The sequence below is a fragment of the Prionailurus bengalensis genome, chromosome B4, assembly GCF_016509475.1.
Source record: "Prionailurus bengalensis isolate Pbe53 chromosome B4, Fcat_Pben_1.1_paternal_pri, whole genome shotgun sequence".
NCBI lineage: Eukaryota > Metazoa > Chordata > Mammalia > Carnivora > Felidae > Prionailurus > Prionailurus bengalensis.
This window is the reverse complement of record NC_057358.1, coordinates 77431580-77449468: the sequence shown is the minus strand read 5'-3', so window position 1 is coordinate 77449468 and position 17889 is coordinate 77431580. Positions and strand designations below refer to the sequence as shown.

Genomic DNA, 17889 nt, shown 5'->3' with positions numbered 1-17889 from the left:
AGGATTAAGAGTACACAAGGTACTATTATGCAATATTTGCTTCACTTGCTATCCAAGTATGAAATATGTAGGAATTCAGAAGAAGCAATTAGAATATGAAAACACTTAGGAACAGAGTGTTTTATAATATAAACATAAGAAATTTCAATGGTATTTGGTTTGGTTTGCCATTAAAATGAAGTACGGGGATCATGGGTCCAGGGACTTAACAAGATTAGGAAGAGGCCTGGGGTAAGTAGCAGCCATCCCCAAACCCTCCTTTCAGTCTGTCGTACCCAGCCCTGCCTGCCTTCAGTTCCTTGAACACATTGTGTTTCCTCCTTTTATTTGTGTGTGGTACCAGCTGTTCTGTTAGGCTGAAATACTAATACCCTCTGGAATTCAGCTCGGATGTCACTTCCTCAAGGAAACTTCTGATCCTCCCTTCCCTCCCCCACCCCAGAGCTGCCGATTCCATTTTCCTGGTGCCTGGTGCTTCTCCCTCCTAGCATTTATCACCGCCTATGCCTCTGCTCCGTGAGGGCAGAGAACAAGTCTAGCTTATTCAGGGCTCTAAGCCAAGCACCAAGGGTGGAGTACACAGTAGGCACTCAGTACCTGTCGAATGAAGTTTAACATTTGTTAAGTACCAAATGCTTCATTTCATTGATTCCTCTCAGTAACCCTTGAGGTAGACATTATCCTCATTAACAGATGAGGAAAGTGGAAACAAAACACAAGAGAATCTTAAAGATAGAGAACAAACTGAGGGTTGATGGAGGGAGGTGGGTGGGGGATGGGCTAGGTGCCTGATGGGTATTAAGGAGGGTACTTGTGAGGAGCACTGGGTGTTACATGTAAGTGATGAATCACTGGGTACTACTCCTGAAACCAGTTTGGATTGTATATGAACTGACTAAAATACAAATAATAATAATAATAAAGAAGGTGACACTAGAGAAATAACTTGCCCAAGGTCTCACAGTCAATAGATGACACAACCAGGACTTGACCTAAGTCACTTGGATGCCAAAGCCAGTGTCATTTTGTCTTTTATCTTCCTCGGTGCATGCAACTATCCTAGTGAAAAGCCAGGGTTCTCAGCGCGGTACTACGTAATCTACCACCCAGAAGCAAACAGGGTCTGATCAAAATGCAGCGATGTGCCCATAACGAGCATTTGCGGCGTGCCTTCTCAGCCTCCCTTCCCGCTTTCCCCCAGCCTTGTTTCATTTGGAGGATATACAAGTCTCCTTGTCTCCGTTCACAAGGGTCTGGGTGTGCTCAGCCCCGGGGATGAAGCACTGTGACCTTTACTTGAGCCAAATCAGCCTAATCCATTTGGTCTAAACATTATGACTGGTTCGGGGATGGACTTGTGACCCCAGATAGTCAACAAGAGCCAGCTGAGACTCAGTGCAGAAGTTGGGTGGAGCATTTGCAAAATAGCTTTGATCTTTCCAACTGGCCTTGGCCCCGGGGAAGCATGAAGATTGGCACCACTTCCACAGACTCACCACCTGGTAGGGCAGTCAGGAAGGGCAGATGTGACATCTGATCACATCAGCTGAGCCCTGCTCAAGCTGTGCGGGAGGCTTTCTGCCCCTGTGCTTTTCACTAATTTGAGTCTGAAGGTCTTTCTTCTGCTTATGCCTTTTTGTGGTTGAACAGTCACGTCACTTGCAATCGAAGGAATCCTAACCAACACAGGACCCAAAAGACATTGGACCCGTTTTACCTTTTCTGGTTTCCATTTTGCACGGGCTTAGGTCACTTCCACAGGCTGTCGGAATGACCACAAACGTGTGTCTTCTGGCTTGTGGAGGAAAGCAGTGGGGAGGTGCTATGGCAGCCATGATGTCAAGACAGGTCTTGTAGTTTCGGGAATTAGGGCTTCTTAGACTTGCTCGGGAACTCGTGGAATGTAAGAAACTTTATTTATTTCTCCACAGAAAGGATCAACTTTGCCACACCACTCAGACAAGAGGGAATTGATAAGAATGTACCTAGTACATTGTGCTATATGGCATTCCTTTTCAACATGCTGATAACATTTCAGCATGTCAACCTGTGGTTTTTCATATTTCTCAAGCACTGGACTACCTTAACCGATAGTGAAGTGGGGTGGTTAAGGAGGTCCCTACTTTGGAGCGACAACAGAGGGAGGAGATCCCTGTTCTAGAGCTCAGAAGGCCTTAGGTAACTATCCTAACCTCACCATAACAGTAACTGTCTTCATGTTCAAGAGAGTTAGAATCGTTATGTTTCCTTCCTTTTTGCTTTATGAAGGTTACAAGTGGAGGTCTTTGGACTTGAACTTTTCAAAATCCATTCTGATCCTCCCTCTGCTTTCTGTAAGCAATTACCTGGCTCTAGAAACATAAATCTGTATGTTCAAATAGCTTAATTTTCCTCTTCCAGACATTAAAAAAAAAAAAGAAAAAAATGAAGCCAAGCCAGCAAAGACATAAACCATTTATTTCCATTCCTAAAATCTATATGAACATATTGATTTGATAATTAAAATAGTCCTTTTGTAAAGTCATCTCAGAAAATATACTAAATTTATTAAAATACATACAGACCATTGCTGAAAACGCTATTCTTAAGCCCTCTGACCAACCTAACACTTCAGAGGTTCCCAGAGTGGCAAGGAACAAAGAAATCATCTTGGGACAAGAGGGGACATTTGGTCAGAATTATCTCCAAAATATGTGTCTACTTCTTGACAGATTCACAGATTGCCTGGGTTATAGGGGTTCTTACAAAATATGCCTAATTACCCAAGGTTTTCCTAATTACAGTGGCCCTTTTCCTTGCCTACAATTTAAGACATCCAGCAAAGTATATGCCACATAATCAGGAAAATGGAGTCAAGAACCTTAAGTATCTCAACTATTTTTATGGACATACTAACGGGTCAAGCACACTCTTCACCTTAAGAGTTGAAGACTGGAATGCAGGAAAACAAATGTGGGTGGAATACTGGAGAAAACACAGTAAAGCTGGGCAGAACTAGGTGTGGCATCCTGGTCCATTAATTTTGAAAACCAGCCCCGAGATCCTAAGAACAACACATGCATTCAGCTTTCTTTCTGAAAAAATCTGGGCTGTTCAGATTAGGATTTTCGCCTGGGTAGGATTTCTTTATTCAATTTGCGAGTTATTAAGATCTTGTCACGTCTCCCCTTTCAAAGTCTTCTTTTGAGTGATTTGACGGCTTATTAGCACCAAGCTCTCAAAAAGCAGGTACAATTAAAATCCGTCAGGTAACCATGTAAGTTGTGGGGTGCCTGGGTGGCTCAGCCGGTTAAGCGTCTGACTTGCGCTCAGGTCATGATCTCATGGTTCGTGAGTTCAAGCCCCACGTTGGCTTCTCTGCTCTCAGCACAGAGCCTGCCTCAGATCCTGCCTCCTCCTCTCTGCCCTCCCCTACTTGTGCTCGCTCTCTCTCAGAAATAAAACATGAAAAATTATAAAAATCTATGATATTAAAAGACAAAAAAGACGGCTGGGAGGATTTTGAAGTTACAGACTTAAGTTTGGGGATAATGGTAAACTTCAATTATGAAAGCCCAGTGTTTCCTTTTAAGGGAGAGTCCTGTTTTGCGTTTGCTTTGGTTTTGATCCTCTGGGAGCCAACAGAAAATGGCTAAACGGGTTATCACATAAACTTCTAGGGATGAAATTCAACTTTACTTAAAAAAAAAAAAAAAAAAAGGTTTCCTTTCTCCCAATTAGTATTGTGAGTGTAAGTAAAACTGTAGCCTTAAGCCATCTGAGCCAGGCAGCTCTCCGCCCCCCGCTCCTGCTATTTCACAGCATATCCACAGATGTGAGGGCGCACCAGCTCCACGGGCAGCGGCGCCTGGAGGTGCTGCAGCTCAAGTTTAGAGAAGCGCGCCCGTTCCAGGGCCTTCCAGCTCTCTCTGGTCAGGTTGCACCCATCAAACAGCAGGTACCATGCAGGATCCAGGACTTGTTGCCAGAAGTAATTCCAAGTTGAGCTCTCAGCGACTACATGCTCCAGGAAATAGAAAGCCCCTCCCTGAGAAACAAACAAACAAACAAACAAACCCCGCATATTGGTTTTGTCAGAACAGGTTTATAAGATGACTGAAGAAGCTTCGATTTCAGTGGCCCCAGAGGCTAACTTCACGAAAAGGCATGGATAAATTAAAACCTGCTAAGGCACCATTTTGGCCAATAGTCTCACCTTCTGTCAAATTTTATACAGAGCTGCCAATTTCAGGCAATTAACACATATTTTCTGATCATATAGGGGCGCCTGGGTGGCTCAGTCAGTTAAGCGTTCGACTCTTGGTTTTGGCTCAGGTCACGAGCTCACGATTAGTGGGATTGAGCCCCACGTTGGGCTCTGTGCTGACAGCAAGGAGTCTGCTTGGGATTCTCTCTCTCTCTCTCTCTCTCTCTCTCTCTCTCTCTCTCTCCCCCCCTCCTGTGCATGAGCACTCTCTGTCAAACGTTAAAATTCATGTTATGTGAATATCTATTTTTTCCCTAAAACTAGGATTAGAATGTACATTCTCTTTTGTAACCTGCTTTGTTTATGTATTCGAATATTATCCTGAAACATGATTTAAAAACTTTTCACACAACATTTCACACCACTGAAGGTACCATGTCTCCTTTAACCATTCTCATTGAAGTTATTTCCAGTTTTTCATCATTATAAATACTATCGCAGTGAATAGCCTTGTCCGTACATCTCTGTGACAACCTCTAATTATTTCCAAAAAAATAACTTGCTAAAAAGTGGAACTGCTGAGTCCAAAGTCTGTGCCTTCTTAAACTGTTGGTACAGGTGGTCAAATTGCCCTACGGAAGAGTCATAGCAAGTTTACATTCATACTAGCAATGCATATGAGTGTCCATTTCCAATAAACTCTTCTCAATCCTTTTTTCCTCTGTATCCATGGCAAGCTGATGGGTAAAATGGTATTTCATTTTCAATAATGTGTACATCTTTAATATCCTTAATATAGATAACATCTTTCGCTAAACCTTATTGGCGATTTGGATTTCTTCTCTTCCGATTTGTCTGTTATGTCCTTCATCAGTTTTCTAGTAGGGTGTTGGGTTTTTCTTACTGCTTAGTGGGGGCATTTAGTATGATAAGGCAACATATACTACAAATGTCTCCCCCAGTTTGTTGTTTGCCTTTTAATGGCACATTTTTTTTAACTTCTACTTTTATTTAAAAACAAAAATTTGGGGGGCGCCTGGGTGGCGCAGTCGGTTAAGCGTCCGACTTCAGCCAGGTCACGATCTCGCGGTCCGTGAGTTCGAGCCCCGCGTCGGGCTCTGGGCTGATGGCTCAGAGCCTGGAGCCTGTTTCCGACTCTGTGTCTCCCTCTCTATCTGCCCCTCCCCCGTTCATGCTCTGTCTCTCTCTGTCCCAAAAATAAATAAACATTGAAAAAAAAATTTAAAAAAAAAAAAAAAATTTGGGGGTGCCTGGGTGGCTCAGTCAGCCCAACTCTTGATTTTGGCTCAGATCAGGATCTCACAGTTAGTGGGATCGAGCCCTGCATGGGGCTCCATGCTGACAGCATGGTGCCTGCTTGGGATTCTCTGTCTCTGTCTCTCTCTGTCCCTCCCCTCCTCTCTCAAAATAAATAAACTTTACATACATACATACATACAAAATTTTTTTTTTTTACTTCATCTGAGAATTGCTCTTGGGTTCTGTTTTGCAAACCTGTGGGAGAGTCTGAATCCACACCCAGCGTTGCCTGAGACTGAATAAGCATATCTTACACTTTTGTACCATTGTCACAAGGATGTAAATGATATGATGAATTAAAATACTGAAGCATCAGCCCGTGGACACCGCCAAGTCAGCATCGTGAAAGTCTCCCCTCCCCCAGCCATCATGTCTAAGTCAGAATCTACTAAAGAGCCTGAACAGCTACAGAAGCTTTTCATTGGAGGTTTGAGCTTTGAAACAACCGATGAGCATCTGAGGAGCCAGATGGGGAATGCTCACGGGCTGTATGGTAATGAGAGACCCAAACACCAAACGCTCCAGAGGCTTTGGGTTTGTCAACTATGCCACTGTGGAGGAGGTGGATGCAACCGTGAATGCAAGGCCACACAAGGTGGATGGGAGAGTTGTGGAACCAAAGAGAGAGAGAGAAGATTCTTAGAGACCTGGTGCGCACTTAACCGTGATAAAGATTTTGGTCGGTGGCATTAAAGAAGACATTGAACAACATCACCTGAGAGATTATTTTGAATAGTAGGGGAAAACTGAAGTGATTGAAATCATGACTGACCGAGGCGGTGGCAGAAAGAGAGGCTTTGCTTGTGTGACGTTTGATGACCGTGACTCTGTAGACAAGATTGTCATTCGAAAATACCAGACTGTGAACGGCCACAACTTTGAAGTCAGAAGAGCCATATCTCAGCAAGAGATGGCCAGTGCTGCATCCAGCCAAAGAGGTCGAGGTGGTTCTGGAAACTTCGGTGGTGGTCACGGGGGTGGTTTTGGCGGGAATGACAACTTTGGTCGTGGAGGAAACTGCAGTGGGCAAGGTGGCTTTGGTGGCAGTCGAGGTGGCAATGGATACGGTGGCAGTGGGGATGGCTGTCATGGATTTGGTAATGATGGAAGCAACTGTGGAGGTGGCGGAAGCTATAATGATTTTGACAGTTACAACGGCCAATCTTCAAACTTTAGACCCATGAAAGGAGGCAATTTGGGGGGGCGGAAGCTCTGGCCCCTCGGTGGTGGAGGCCAGTACTCTGCCAAACCACAAACCCAGCGTGGCTATGGTGGTTGCAGCAGCAGCAGCTATGGCAGTGGCAGAGGTTTAAAAAAATATTTTTATTTTATTTATTTATTTTTTAATTTTTTTTAATGTTTATTTATTTTTGAGACAGGGAGAGACAGAGCATGAACAGGGGAGGGTCAGAGAGAGGGAGACACAGAATCTGAAACAGGCTCCAGGCTCTGAGCTGTCAGCACAGAGCCCGACGCGGGGCTCGAACTCAAGGACAGAGAGATCGTGACCTGAGCCAAAGTCGGCCGCTTAACCGATTGAGACACCCAGGCGCCCCTAAAAAAATATTTTTAATGTTTATTCTTTGAGAGAGAGAGAGAATGAGCAGGAGAGGAGTGGGGGGGGGGGGGGGACACAGAATCTGAAGCAGACTCCAGACTGTCAGCACAGAGCCCGATGCAGGGCTCCAACTCACAAACTGTGAGATCATGACCTGAGCTGAAGTCAGCCGGTTTTAGGTTTTAATTGCTACCAGAAAACAAAGCTTAGCAGGAGAGAAGAGTCAGAGAAGTGACAGGGAAGCTACAGGTTCCAACAGATTTGTGAACTCAGCCAAGCACAGGGGTGGCAGGGCCTAGCTGCTACAAAGAAGACACGTTTTAGACAATACTCATGTGTATGGGCAAAAAACTCGAGGACTGTCTTTGTGACTAATTGTATAACAGGGTATTTTAGTTTCTGTTCTATGGAAAGCATAAAGCATTCCAACAAAGGTTTGGGTTTTTTTAAATTTTTTTTTAAGTGTTTGTTTATTTTTGAGAGAGGGAAGGAGACAGAGTGCAAGCAGGGGAGGGGTGGAGAGAAAGGGAGACACAGCAGCTGAAGCAGGCTCCAGGCTCTGAGCTATCTGCACAGAGCCTGATGCGGGGCTCGAAGCCACAAAGCATGAGATCATGACCTGAGCCGAAGTCGACACTTAACCGACGGAGCCACCCGGGAGCCTCCCAACAAAGGGTTTTAGTGTAGATTTTTTTTTTTTTGCACCCCTGCTGTTGATTGCTAAATGTAATAGTCTCATCATGACACTGAATAAATGTGTCTTTTTCAAAAATAATAATAAACAATAAATTATAATAAATAATATTATATATAATATTAATATAAATAACATATAATATATTGCATATATAATATATAATAATATATAAAAAATAATAATTAATAATAATAATAAAACGCTGAAGCATCAAAAGCATTATTGAAGTCACAGTACCATTGTGTCATTAGGTATTTTATTCGGTGGATGTGATACGTAAGTCAGTGTCATGTAGGAATTAGCAACTGCTGCTTTCATCTAGGGCAGCCCTATAGATGTAGGTGAAGTATAGACACAGTGGAGGGTATAGACTATCAGGGGGATTTCAGAAGTCTCCTACCTATCTACCTCTTTGGGAAGTAAGGGGAAAGGGACCTCCAAATCCCCTCCAAAACCTGTGGTGACGGCCACACTCTTCTTAGCCTCTTCTATCTACCCTAATCTTGCCTATCCCAAGCAGAGAGCTTAGAGGTGGGAGTTTCCCATTTCTGTGGGTAAGTATAAGACAGGAATGTAAGTATAAGTTCAGGAATGGAAAACTTGGAATTTCCTGATTGGGTAAAAAAAAAAAAAAAATCCATAGACTAGAGCAGGAGAGAAAGGAGGAGACCCACGGAGGCCAGTGTTACCCCAAGGGTCACACAGGTTTAAGCTAGAGATAGATGCCTGTCCCCCATTCAGGTGACTATTGAATAGACAGCTGGCTACGCAGATTTGGGGTTAGAAGAAAGATCTGGGCTAGATATTTAGATTTAGAAACCCTCTGCCCCCCAACGCACTCACACTCTGTCTCTCTCTGTCTCTCTCTCTGTCTCTAAACAAACAAACAAACAAACAAACAAACAAAAATAATAAATAATAAATAAAAGGAAGTGAGACCTACTAGCTGTGTAACCTTGGGCAAGTTTCTTAACCTCTCTGAGGCTGTTTCCTCAAAACAACATGAAGACAGTATCTGCTTTAAAGGACTGTTGTGAAGGCTAAATGACAATGTAATAAAGCTCCTGGTTCTATTCAGTAGAGACTAGAAGGCTACAAAGAAAGAATGTGATCTCCTTAAGAGTGCTATTAAAACAGGGGTCAGAATTACTTGTTTTGTAGGGATAACACTGTAAGCAAAACATTTGCTAACATTGCCCAGTTAGTGCCCAGTCTCAGGACACAAAAACCCAGCATTTGGGTACGAGAGGCAGAACCTTTTCATTTACTACTTTGATGTCGGCCTATCCTTGAACCAAAGACAGAATTATATCATTGCCTGTAAACTCCATCTCAAGTCCTTTTCTTCCTGAGGAACTTTTCTCTACTAGAAAATAAAACTGGGGATTACAGAGCATCCTGTTCTACTAGAGCAGTGAATTCAAATGTTGAGACATCCATACTTTATCTATGTTCAGCTATGTTTAGAATAAAACTATTAAAAAATAATAAAGGTAATAGGTAAAAATTACATGCAAGTATAAAGAATTCCAAACAATACCAAAAGATATAAAATGAAAAGTATGGGAATGCAAACTGGTGCGGCCACTCTGGGAAACAGTATGGAGGTTCCTCAAAAAACTAAAAACAGAACTACCCTATGACCCAGCAATTGCACTACTAGGCATTTATCCAAAGGATACACTTGTGCTGTTTTGAACGGACACACGCACCCCCATGTTTATAGCAGCGCTATCAACAATAGCCAAAGTATGGAAAGAGCCCAAATGTCCGTCGATGGATGAATGGATAAAGAAGATGTGGTATAATTATACAATGGAGTATTACTCACTAATCAAAAAGAATGAAATCTTGCCATTTGCAACAACGTGGATGGAACTGGAGGGTATTATGCTAAGTGAAATTAGAGAAAGACAAAAATCATATGACTTCACTCATATGAGGACTTTATGAGACAAAACAGATGAACATAAGGGAAGGGAAACAAAAAGAATATAAAAACAGGGAGGGGGACAAAACAGAAGAGACTCATAAATATGGAGAACAAACTGAGGGTTGCTGGAGGGGTTCTGGGAGGGGGGATGGGCTAAATGGGTCAGGGGCACTAAGGAATCTACTCCTGAAATCATTGTTGCACTATATGCTAACTAATTTGGATATAAATTTTAAAAAATAAAAAATAAAATTTAAAAAAAAGTGATTCTTCCCCTGCATCCAATCCCATTCCCAAGAGGTAACCATTGTTAATAGTTTTTTGTCTGTCATTTCCTTTAACATATATACACATGCATATATATGTGTACATATATGTGTGTATACATATATATACATACATATATATGTATATCCCACACTTTAACATATATACATATGCATATATGTGTCTATGTATGTGTGTATACATATATATACATATACATATATGTATATCCCACACATATATATGTGTATGTATATGTGTGTGTGTGTGTATATACACATACATACATATGTATATCCCATGCACTTATACTCTACCTAATTGTCTATGCTTTGATTGCTTTTTTTCATTTAACATGATCTCTTAGGGATTTTTTCCATATCAACATAGGTAACCCTTCCTTGTTCTTTTTAACAACTGCACAGAATTCTTCTATACTCTGTGACCGTTTACTTGAATGGCCTCCTGTCAATGGACATGTAGGCTATTTCCAATTTATACTATTATAAATACTCTAACCAATATCTTTGCATATGGCCACGTTTTTGCATATTTGTGCAGTATAACTATGGGATAAATTAGTGGAGAAAAGACTCTGTGCACCTTTTGATATTTTGATAAATTTTGATATTATCAAATTACCCTCGAAAGAGGGCACTTCCTCCAATGTAAAGGAAGATGTCCTGCCTCCCAAAACCATAATACCATATTGGCCTTAAAAGCCTCTGATAGTGTATTAATAGGTAAAAATGGTATCTGGCTTTATTTTGTTCTTTAATTGTGTGTAAGGTTGAGCATTTTTATCACATAATTGGCTATTTTAAAAAAATTATTTATTTATTTTGAGAGAGAGTGGGGGGGGGGTGGAGGGGGCAGAGAGAGAGAGAGAGAGAGAGAGAGAGAGAGAGAATCCCAAGCAGGCTCCCCACTGTCAGCATGGAGCCCTTCTCAGGGCTCCATTTCACTGACTGTCAGATCATGACCTGAGCAGAAATCAAGGTGAAGCTCAACCAACTGGGCCACCCAGGCCCCCGGCGTATAATTGGCTATTTTTATTTATATTTCCATTCCTGCTGTTTGCCTATTTTTCTCTTGTGTTTTTCTTATTGTTTAAAAAAAAAATCCTACTGATCTTTTGATTTGTAATGTCTTTTTTTTTTTTTCCAACGTTTACTTATTTTTGGGACAGAGAGAGACAGAGCATGAACGGGGGAGGGGCAGAGAGAGAGGGAGACACAGAATCGGAAACAGGCTCCAGGCTCTGAGCCATCAGCCCAGAGCCTGACGCGGGGCTCGAACTCACGGACCGCGAGATCGTGACCTGGCTGAAGTCGGACGCTCAACCGACTGCGCCACCCAGGCGCCCCTGTAATGTCTTTTAATATGAAGGAAGTTAACCTTTTTTGTCTATCATCCCTGGCAAATACTTCTTTGTTTTTGTACTGTGTTTATAGTATTTTTTTTCCTCTGTCGAAGTTTTACACTTTTTGTGTATTCAGAATCAGTCTTGCCCTTTATAGCTTCTTCCCAACTCTAAGATTCTACAAAATTCAACAGTGCCTTCTCTCCAAGTTGCCCTTTTTATGTTTGAACGTCCGATCCACCTGAAATTGATAGAACTAACTACCCTTGGGGATAGTGGTTGCCACTAACCAGTCCCCCTTGCACCACCTCACTCACCGGCCTCAGCACTCGGCACACCTCCTGGAGGATCTGCTCCGGGTTCTGCACGGAGCACAGGACCAGGGTGCAGACCACCACATCCATGGAGCCATCGGCCACCTGCTGCATGTTCTCCCCCGCAGCCACCACGAAGCGCTCGAACTGCAGGTGTCGGTTCTCCGCGACGCTCTTGATCAAGAACTTCTCAAAGTTGGGGTTGGGGTCGATACAAGTCACCCTGCATCCAGCCGGGTAGAACTTGAAGTTGGCCCCGGTGCCGCAGCCCACTTCCAGCAGAGAGAGCTTCCCGGAGGGGCCCGCAAACTCCGGCAGGTTGCTGAAGAGCTCGCGCTTCTTGCTCGCCATCTGTTCGTTGTACATCACGGTGAACCTCCGCAAGAAGTAGGGGAACCATTTTTTGCATATCTGGTTCCACAAGCCCAGAAGGTTCAGCAGGAACATGGGAAATAGCAGGATGCCGATGGCCAGCCGGAGGGTAAAGATGATAAGCGCCATCACCAACAAGAGAAAAGGATCAACGGGTTAGCGACCCAGCAACCAGACTCCTTTATTGCAGGAGGTAGGCTTCTAGCCAGAGCCAATCCGCTGCGGAGGAAAGAAGAACTGGCCGGGCTAGAGAGACACAGCTCAAGTCAAATTGTTGGCGAGAGGCCCATTTCACCTAATTAATAGGCACTGGGCAAAAGATTCAGCTTCGTTTTCATGAAGCAAAGTGAGAAATTTCCCAGCTTCTCCTTAGAAGGAAAGTTGATTACAGTCCCTTCTTCCAGAGCTATTGCTGCTTCTCCTTCTCTGGGTTTGGAAACTAGCGCTGGTTTCCTGCTGGAGTTTTATATGCACGCTGCTCTCGGACACACCCCATCCGGGTCCTCCAATGACATCTGCAAAGAAAACAGAACCCGTGGGTGGAGCCTGGCTAAACCGTACTAGGAGGCTGCTGCCAAGTGACCGCCTCCTGTCACCCTTTGGTCCCTCTCCTCCCCCAGCCCTGTTTTTAAAAAGAGGAAATGAGAAGACACGCTTGCCTGACCACAGTTAACGAGAGTTTCCCCCCTTTCGCATTCTGGATCGAGGCTCTCAGACGTTCATAACTCAACAGGATTATTTTTGAGTCACAGTTCTGGGCCTCCCATTTTTTAAAGGACAAGTTTCAACTTCAAATTGTGCATGACTGCTCCGTCTCAGCTAAATTTAGATAAAAATAGCCCCCAGAATATTCGTGTTGGGGAACCTAAAACCCTAAAGTATACAGAAAGTAGTTTCAAGCATTCATCTGTTTTTAACAAGAAAGCCTTGGCTTTCGGGTGGGTCGGGGAACACAGAAATTTTCAAAAATTATGGTAACGTTTACTTTTTTAAATTGGGTGATGGATACAGGGAGTGTTCTGTTGATTCATTATTTGTGATCCTCTATATAAATATATCTCTTCCATATTTAGCAGCTTTCTTGAGGTGGAATTGACATACAATAAACTATATAAAGTGTACAGTCTGGTAAGTTCTGACCTAGGTACATACCTGTGACACCATCACTTTAGTCATCACCTCCGAAAGTTTCCTCTTGCCCCTTTGTGATCCTTCCCTCCTGCCCTCCCCATCCCAAGGCAACCACTCATCAGTTTTTTGTCACTAGAGACGAGTTATGCATTTCCTAGAATTTTGTATAAATGGAATCAGGCATAATGTGCTTTTTTGTCTGACTTCTTTTACTCAGCATAATTATTTTGAAAGTCAGCAACATTGTTGCATGAATCCATTGATTTTGTCCCTTAGTAGTATTCCATTGTATGGATGTATAACAGTTTGTTTATCTGTTCACCTACTGATGGACATTTGGGTTGTTTTTGACTGTTACAGATTGAGCTAATGTGAGTATCAGCATACAGGTCTTTGTATGGACAAAAGCTTTCATTTCTCTTGGATAAATTTTTAGGAGTAGGATATATGGGTCACATGGTAGGCAAATATTTCACTTTTTTTTTTTTTGCAAATATTTTTTTTAAGAAACTGCCAAACTGTTTTCCGTAGTGGTATACCATTTTATATTCCCACTGTAAGGGTACGAGAGATTTAGCTGTTTCATATCCTGACCAATACTTGGTGTAATTGTCTTTTTTTATTTTAGCCATTTTAAAAGGTCTGTAGTAGTCTCCCCTTGTACTTATAATTAGCATTTCCCTGATGATTAATGATGTTGAGCATCTTTTAATGGACCTATTTGCCATTTGTGGTCTTATTTGGTAAGGTCTCTGTTCAGATCTTTCACTCATTTTTAAATTGGGTTATTTTCTGGGGCGCCTGGGTGGCTCAGTCGGTTAAGTATCCGACTTCGGCTCATGTCATGATCTTACGGTCCGTGAGTTCGAGCCCCACGTCGGGCTCTGTGCTGACAGCTCAGAGCCTGGAGCCTGTTTCAGAGTCTGTGTCTCCCTCTCTCTCTGCCCCTCCCCTGTTCATGCTCTGTCTCCCTCTGTCTCAAAAATAAATAAAACATTAAAAAAAATTTTTTTTAATTGGGTTGTTTTCTTCTTGAAGATGGAGAATTCTTTGTATATTCTCAGTATGTCATTTATCAAATGGGTGACTTTTTCCCACTCAGTCTGTGACCGGTCTTTTTATTCTCTTAATGGTGTCACCATCTTGCCCCCTCTCCCCTGCTCCCCCTGCCTCTGCCAACCACCAATCTGTTCTCTGTATCTGTGTGTTTGTTATTTTTTTTCTTTTTTGTGGGGTGATTTTGTTTTTTTGTTTTTTGGTTACACAGATGAGTGCAATCATATGGTATTTGTCTGTGACTGGCTTATTTTGCTGAGAATAATGCCGTCAAGGTCCATCCATGTTGTCTTAGCTGTGCCTTTTATTTTGATAAAGTCCAATTTATATACATTTTTTCATTAAAAAAATTTTTTTAATGTTTGTTTATTTTTAAGAGAGAGAGACAGCATGAGCAGGGGAGGGGCAGAGGGACAGAGAGAGACACAGGATCTGAAGCAGGCTGCAGGCTCAGAGCTTTCAGCACAGAGCCCAACACGGGGCTTGAACTCACACACCGTAATATCATGACCTGAGCTGAAGTCGGACAGTTAACTGACGGAGCCACCCAGGCGCGCCACATTTTTTCTTTTTTTTAATGTTTATTTATTTATTTTGAGAGAGAGAGAGAGCGCATGCATGAATGGGAAGAGTAGCAGAAAGAGAATCCCAAACAGGTTCTGCACCGTCAGCACAGAGACCCACACAGGGCTCAGTCTCACAAACTGTGAGATCATGACCTGAGCCAAAATCAAGAGTTGGATGCTTAACAAACTGAAGCCCCCAGGCGCCCCTACATTTTTTTTTCATGATCCCTGATTTTTTCCCTAAGAAACCCTCACCTAGTCTATGGTTGTAAAGAGTTTCTCTTATATGTTCTTTCTACATCTTTTGAGGTTTTAGATTTTATATCTAGGTCTATGATTCAATTAAAGTTTTTTTTTTTAATGTATGATATTTAAGGTAAAGGACAAGGTTAACTTTTTCCAGTTTTATTCAAATATAATTGACAGAACCTTATAAGTTCAGATAGCATGAATGTTAATATTTTTTCCATATGGATATCTAGTTACTCTAGCACAATTTGTTGAAAAACTATCCTTTCTTCAGTTGAATTATTTTGGCAACTTTGTTAAAAATATATTGGTCATCTATACGTGTGGGTCTATTTCTGGGAATTCTGCTTTATTGTCTCTCTATCCATCCATATGTCAGGATCACACTGCTTGGATTACTGTAGCTTTATAGAAAATCTTGAAATCAAGTAGTTTAAGCTTTCTGACTCTGTTCTTCTTTCTCAAAATTGCTTTGACTCTTTTTTTTTTTTAATTTTTTTTTTCAACGTTTATTTATTTCTGGGACAGAGAGAGACAGAGCATGAACGGGGGAGGGGCAGAGAGAGAGGGAGACACAGAATCGGAAACAGGCTCCAGGCTCCAAGCCATCAGCCCAGAGCCCGACGCGGGGCTCGAACTCCCGGACCGCGAGATCGTGACCTGGCTGAAGTCGGACGCCCAACCGACTGCGCCACCCAGGCGCCCCTGCTTTGACTCTTTAGGTCGTTTGCGTCTTTATATAAAATTTAGAAATTTTAAAATTATAGAAATATACATATTGTAAATTTTTAATGGAAAATGTAATTTCTTTAGGAAATTTGGGACTGTTCAGATTTTCTAGTTCTTTCTGTGTCTGTTTTGGTAAAGTGTCTTTCAGAAATTTGCCACCTATAAAGTCCAAGTTGTTGAATTTATTGGTATAGAGTTGGCCACAATGTTCTCTTATAATCCTTTTAATATCTGTAGGATCTATAGAAATGATACTGGTATTTTGTGTCTTTTTTTTTTGGTGAATTTAGCTAGAGGGCTTTTTTAATTGAAGGCTACTTGATATACATAATATAATATTCTATTGCTTTCAGGTGTAGAACATGGCATTCAATACTTATATGCATTACAAAATGCTGACCACCATAAATGTGGTTAGTTACTGTCCATCACCATTCAAAATTATTATAATATTATTGACTCTGTTCCCTACACTATACTTTATATCACTGTATACTTCATATCCGTACTTTATTGCAGTTCAGTTTGTACCTCTTAATCCCCTTCACCTATTTTGCCTATCCCCTGATGCCCCTCCCCTCTGGCAACTACCAGTTTGTTCTCTGTATTTATGAATCTCTTTCTGTTTTATTTGTTCATTTGTTTTGTTTTTTGTTTTTTATTTTTTTTTAATTTTTGAGAGAGTGCCTTAGCTGTGTCTTTTATTTTGATAAAGTCCAATTTATACATTTTTTTCATTAAAAAAATTTTTTTAAATGTTTGTTTATTTTTAAGAGAGAGAGACAGCGTGAGCAGGGGAGGGGCAGAGAGAGAGGGAGACACAGAATCTGAAGCAGGCTCCAGGCTCTGAGCCGTCAGCACAAAGTCTGATTCGGGCTTAAACTCACCGACTGTGAGATCATGACCTGAGCTGAAGTCAGATGCTTAACCAACTGAGCCACCCAGGTGCCCCTATTTTTTATTTTTTTGAGAGAGACAGAGACAGCACGAGTGAAGGAGGGGCAGAGGGAGAGAGGGAGAAAGAATCCCAAGCAGGCTCTGCTCCATGAGCACAGAGCCCAGCGCAGGCCTTGAACTCATGAAAGCATGAAATCATGACCTGAGCCGAAGTTGGATGCTTAACCGACTGAGCCACCGAGGCGCCCCTGTTTTGTTTTCTGGATTCCACATGTAAGCGAGATCATACAGTATTTGTCTTTTTCTGTATGACTTATTTCACTTAGCATTATACCCTCTGGGTCCTTCCATGTTGTTGCAAATGGCAAGATTTCACTCTTTTTTATGGCTACATAATATTGCATACTATGACTTCATTAGCCATTCATCTGTTGATGGACACTTAGGCTGAGTCCATATCTTGGCTGTTGTATATAATGCTGTAGGGAACATAGGGGTGTCTCTATGTGTTCAAATTAGTGTTTTCATTTTCTTTGGGTAAATACCCAGTAGTGGAACTGCTGGATTGTATGGTGTTTGTATTTTTAATTTTTTGAGGCAACTCCACAGTGTTTTCCATAGGGGTTGCGTCACTTTACATTTCCACCAATAGTGCGTGAGGGTTTGACATTAGCCATTCTGACAGGTAGGAAGTGATACCTCTTGGTGGTTTTGGTTTGCATTTCCCTGGTGGTTAGTGATGTTGAACATCTTTTCATGTGTCTGTTGGCCATTGTATGTCTTCCTTGGAAAAATGTCTGGTCAGGTCCTCTGCCCATTTTTAAGTCAGATTGTGGGTTTGTTTTGTTTTGTTTTGTTTTGTTTTTGGTGTTGCATTGTATGAGTTCTTTATATGTTTTGGATATTTACCCCTTATTGGATATATGATTTACAAATATCTTCTCCCATTCAGTAGGTTGCCTTTTCATTTTGTTGAAGGTTTCTTTTACTCTGCGGAACCTTTTTCGTTTGATGTAGTTCCAATTATTTATTTTGGGTTTTGTTGCCCTTGCCTGAGAAGACAGATCCAAAAAATAAAAAATAAAAAAAATACCGCTAAGAACAATGCCCAAGAGATTACTGCCTCTGTTTTCTTTTAGGATCTTTATGATTTCAAGTCTTGCATTTAGGTCTTTAATCCACTTTGAGTTTATTTTTCTTTCTTTTTTTTTTTAAGTTTTTTTTTTAAGTTTATTTATTTGACAGAGAGAG

The 17889-nt window shown here is 41.8% G+C and overlaps 1 protein-coding gene and 1 pseudogene across 1 annotated transcript; one reads left to right on the top strand and one right to left on the bottom strand.

Annotated features, from left to right (window-relative positions):
• Positions 1-2438: 2438 nt before the first annotated feature.
• Positions 2439-12524, bottom strand: METTL7A (methyltransferase like 7A). The gene is made up of 2 exons (XM_043563907.1): positions 11642-12524; positions 2439-4027 (listed from the first exon to the last, which is right to left on the bottom strand). The coding sequence occupies exons 1-2, from the start codon at positions 12137-12139 to the stop codon at positions 3791-3793; spliced, it is 735 nt and encodes a 244-aa protein (XP_043419842.1). The 5' UTR covers positions 12140-12524; the 3' UTR covers positions 2439-3790.
• Positions 5719-6809, top strand: LOC122473050 (annotated as a pseudogene).
• Positions 12525-17889: the final 5365 nt, after the last annotated feature.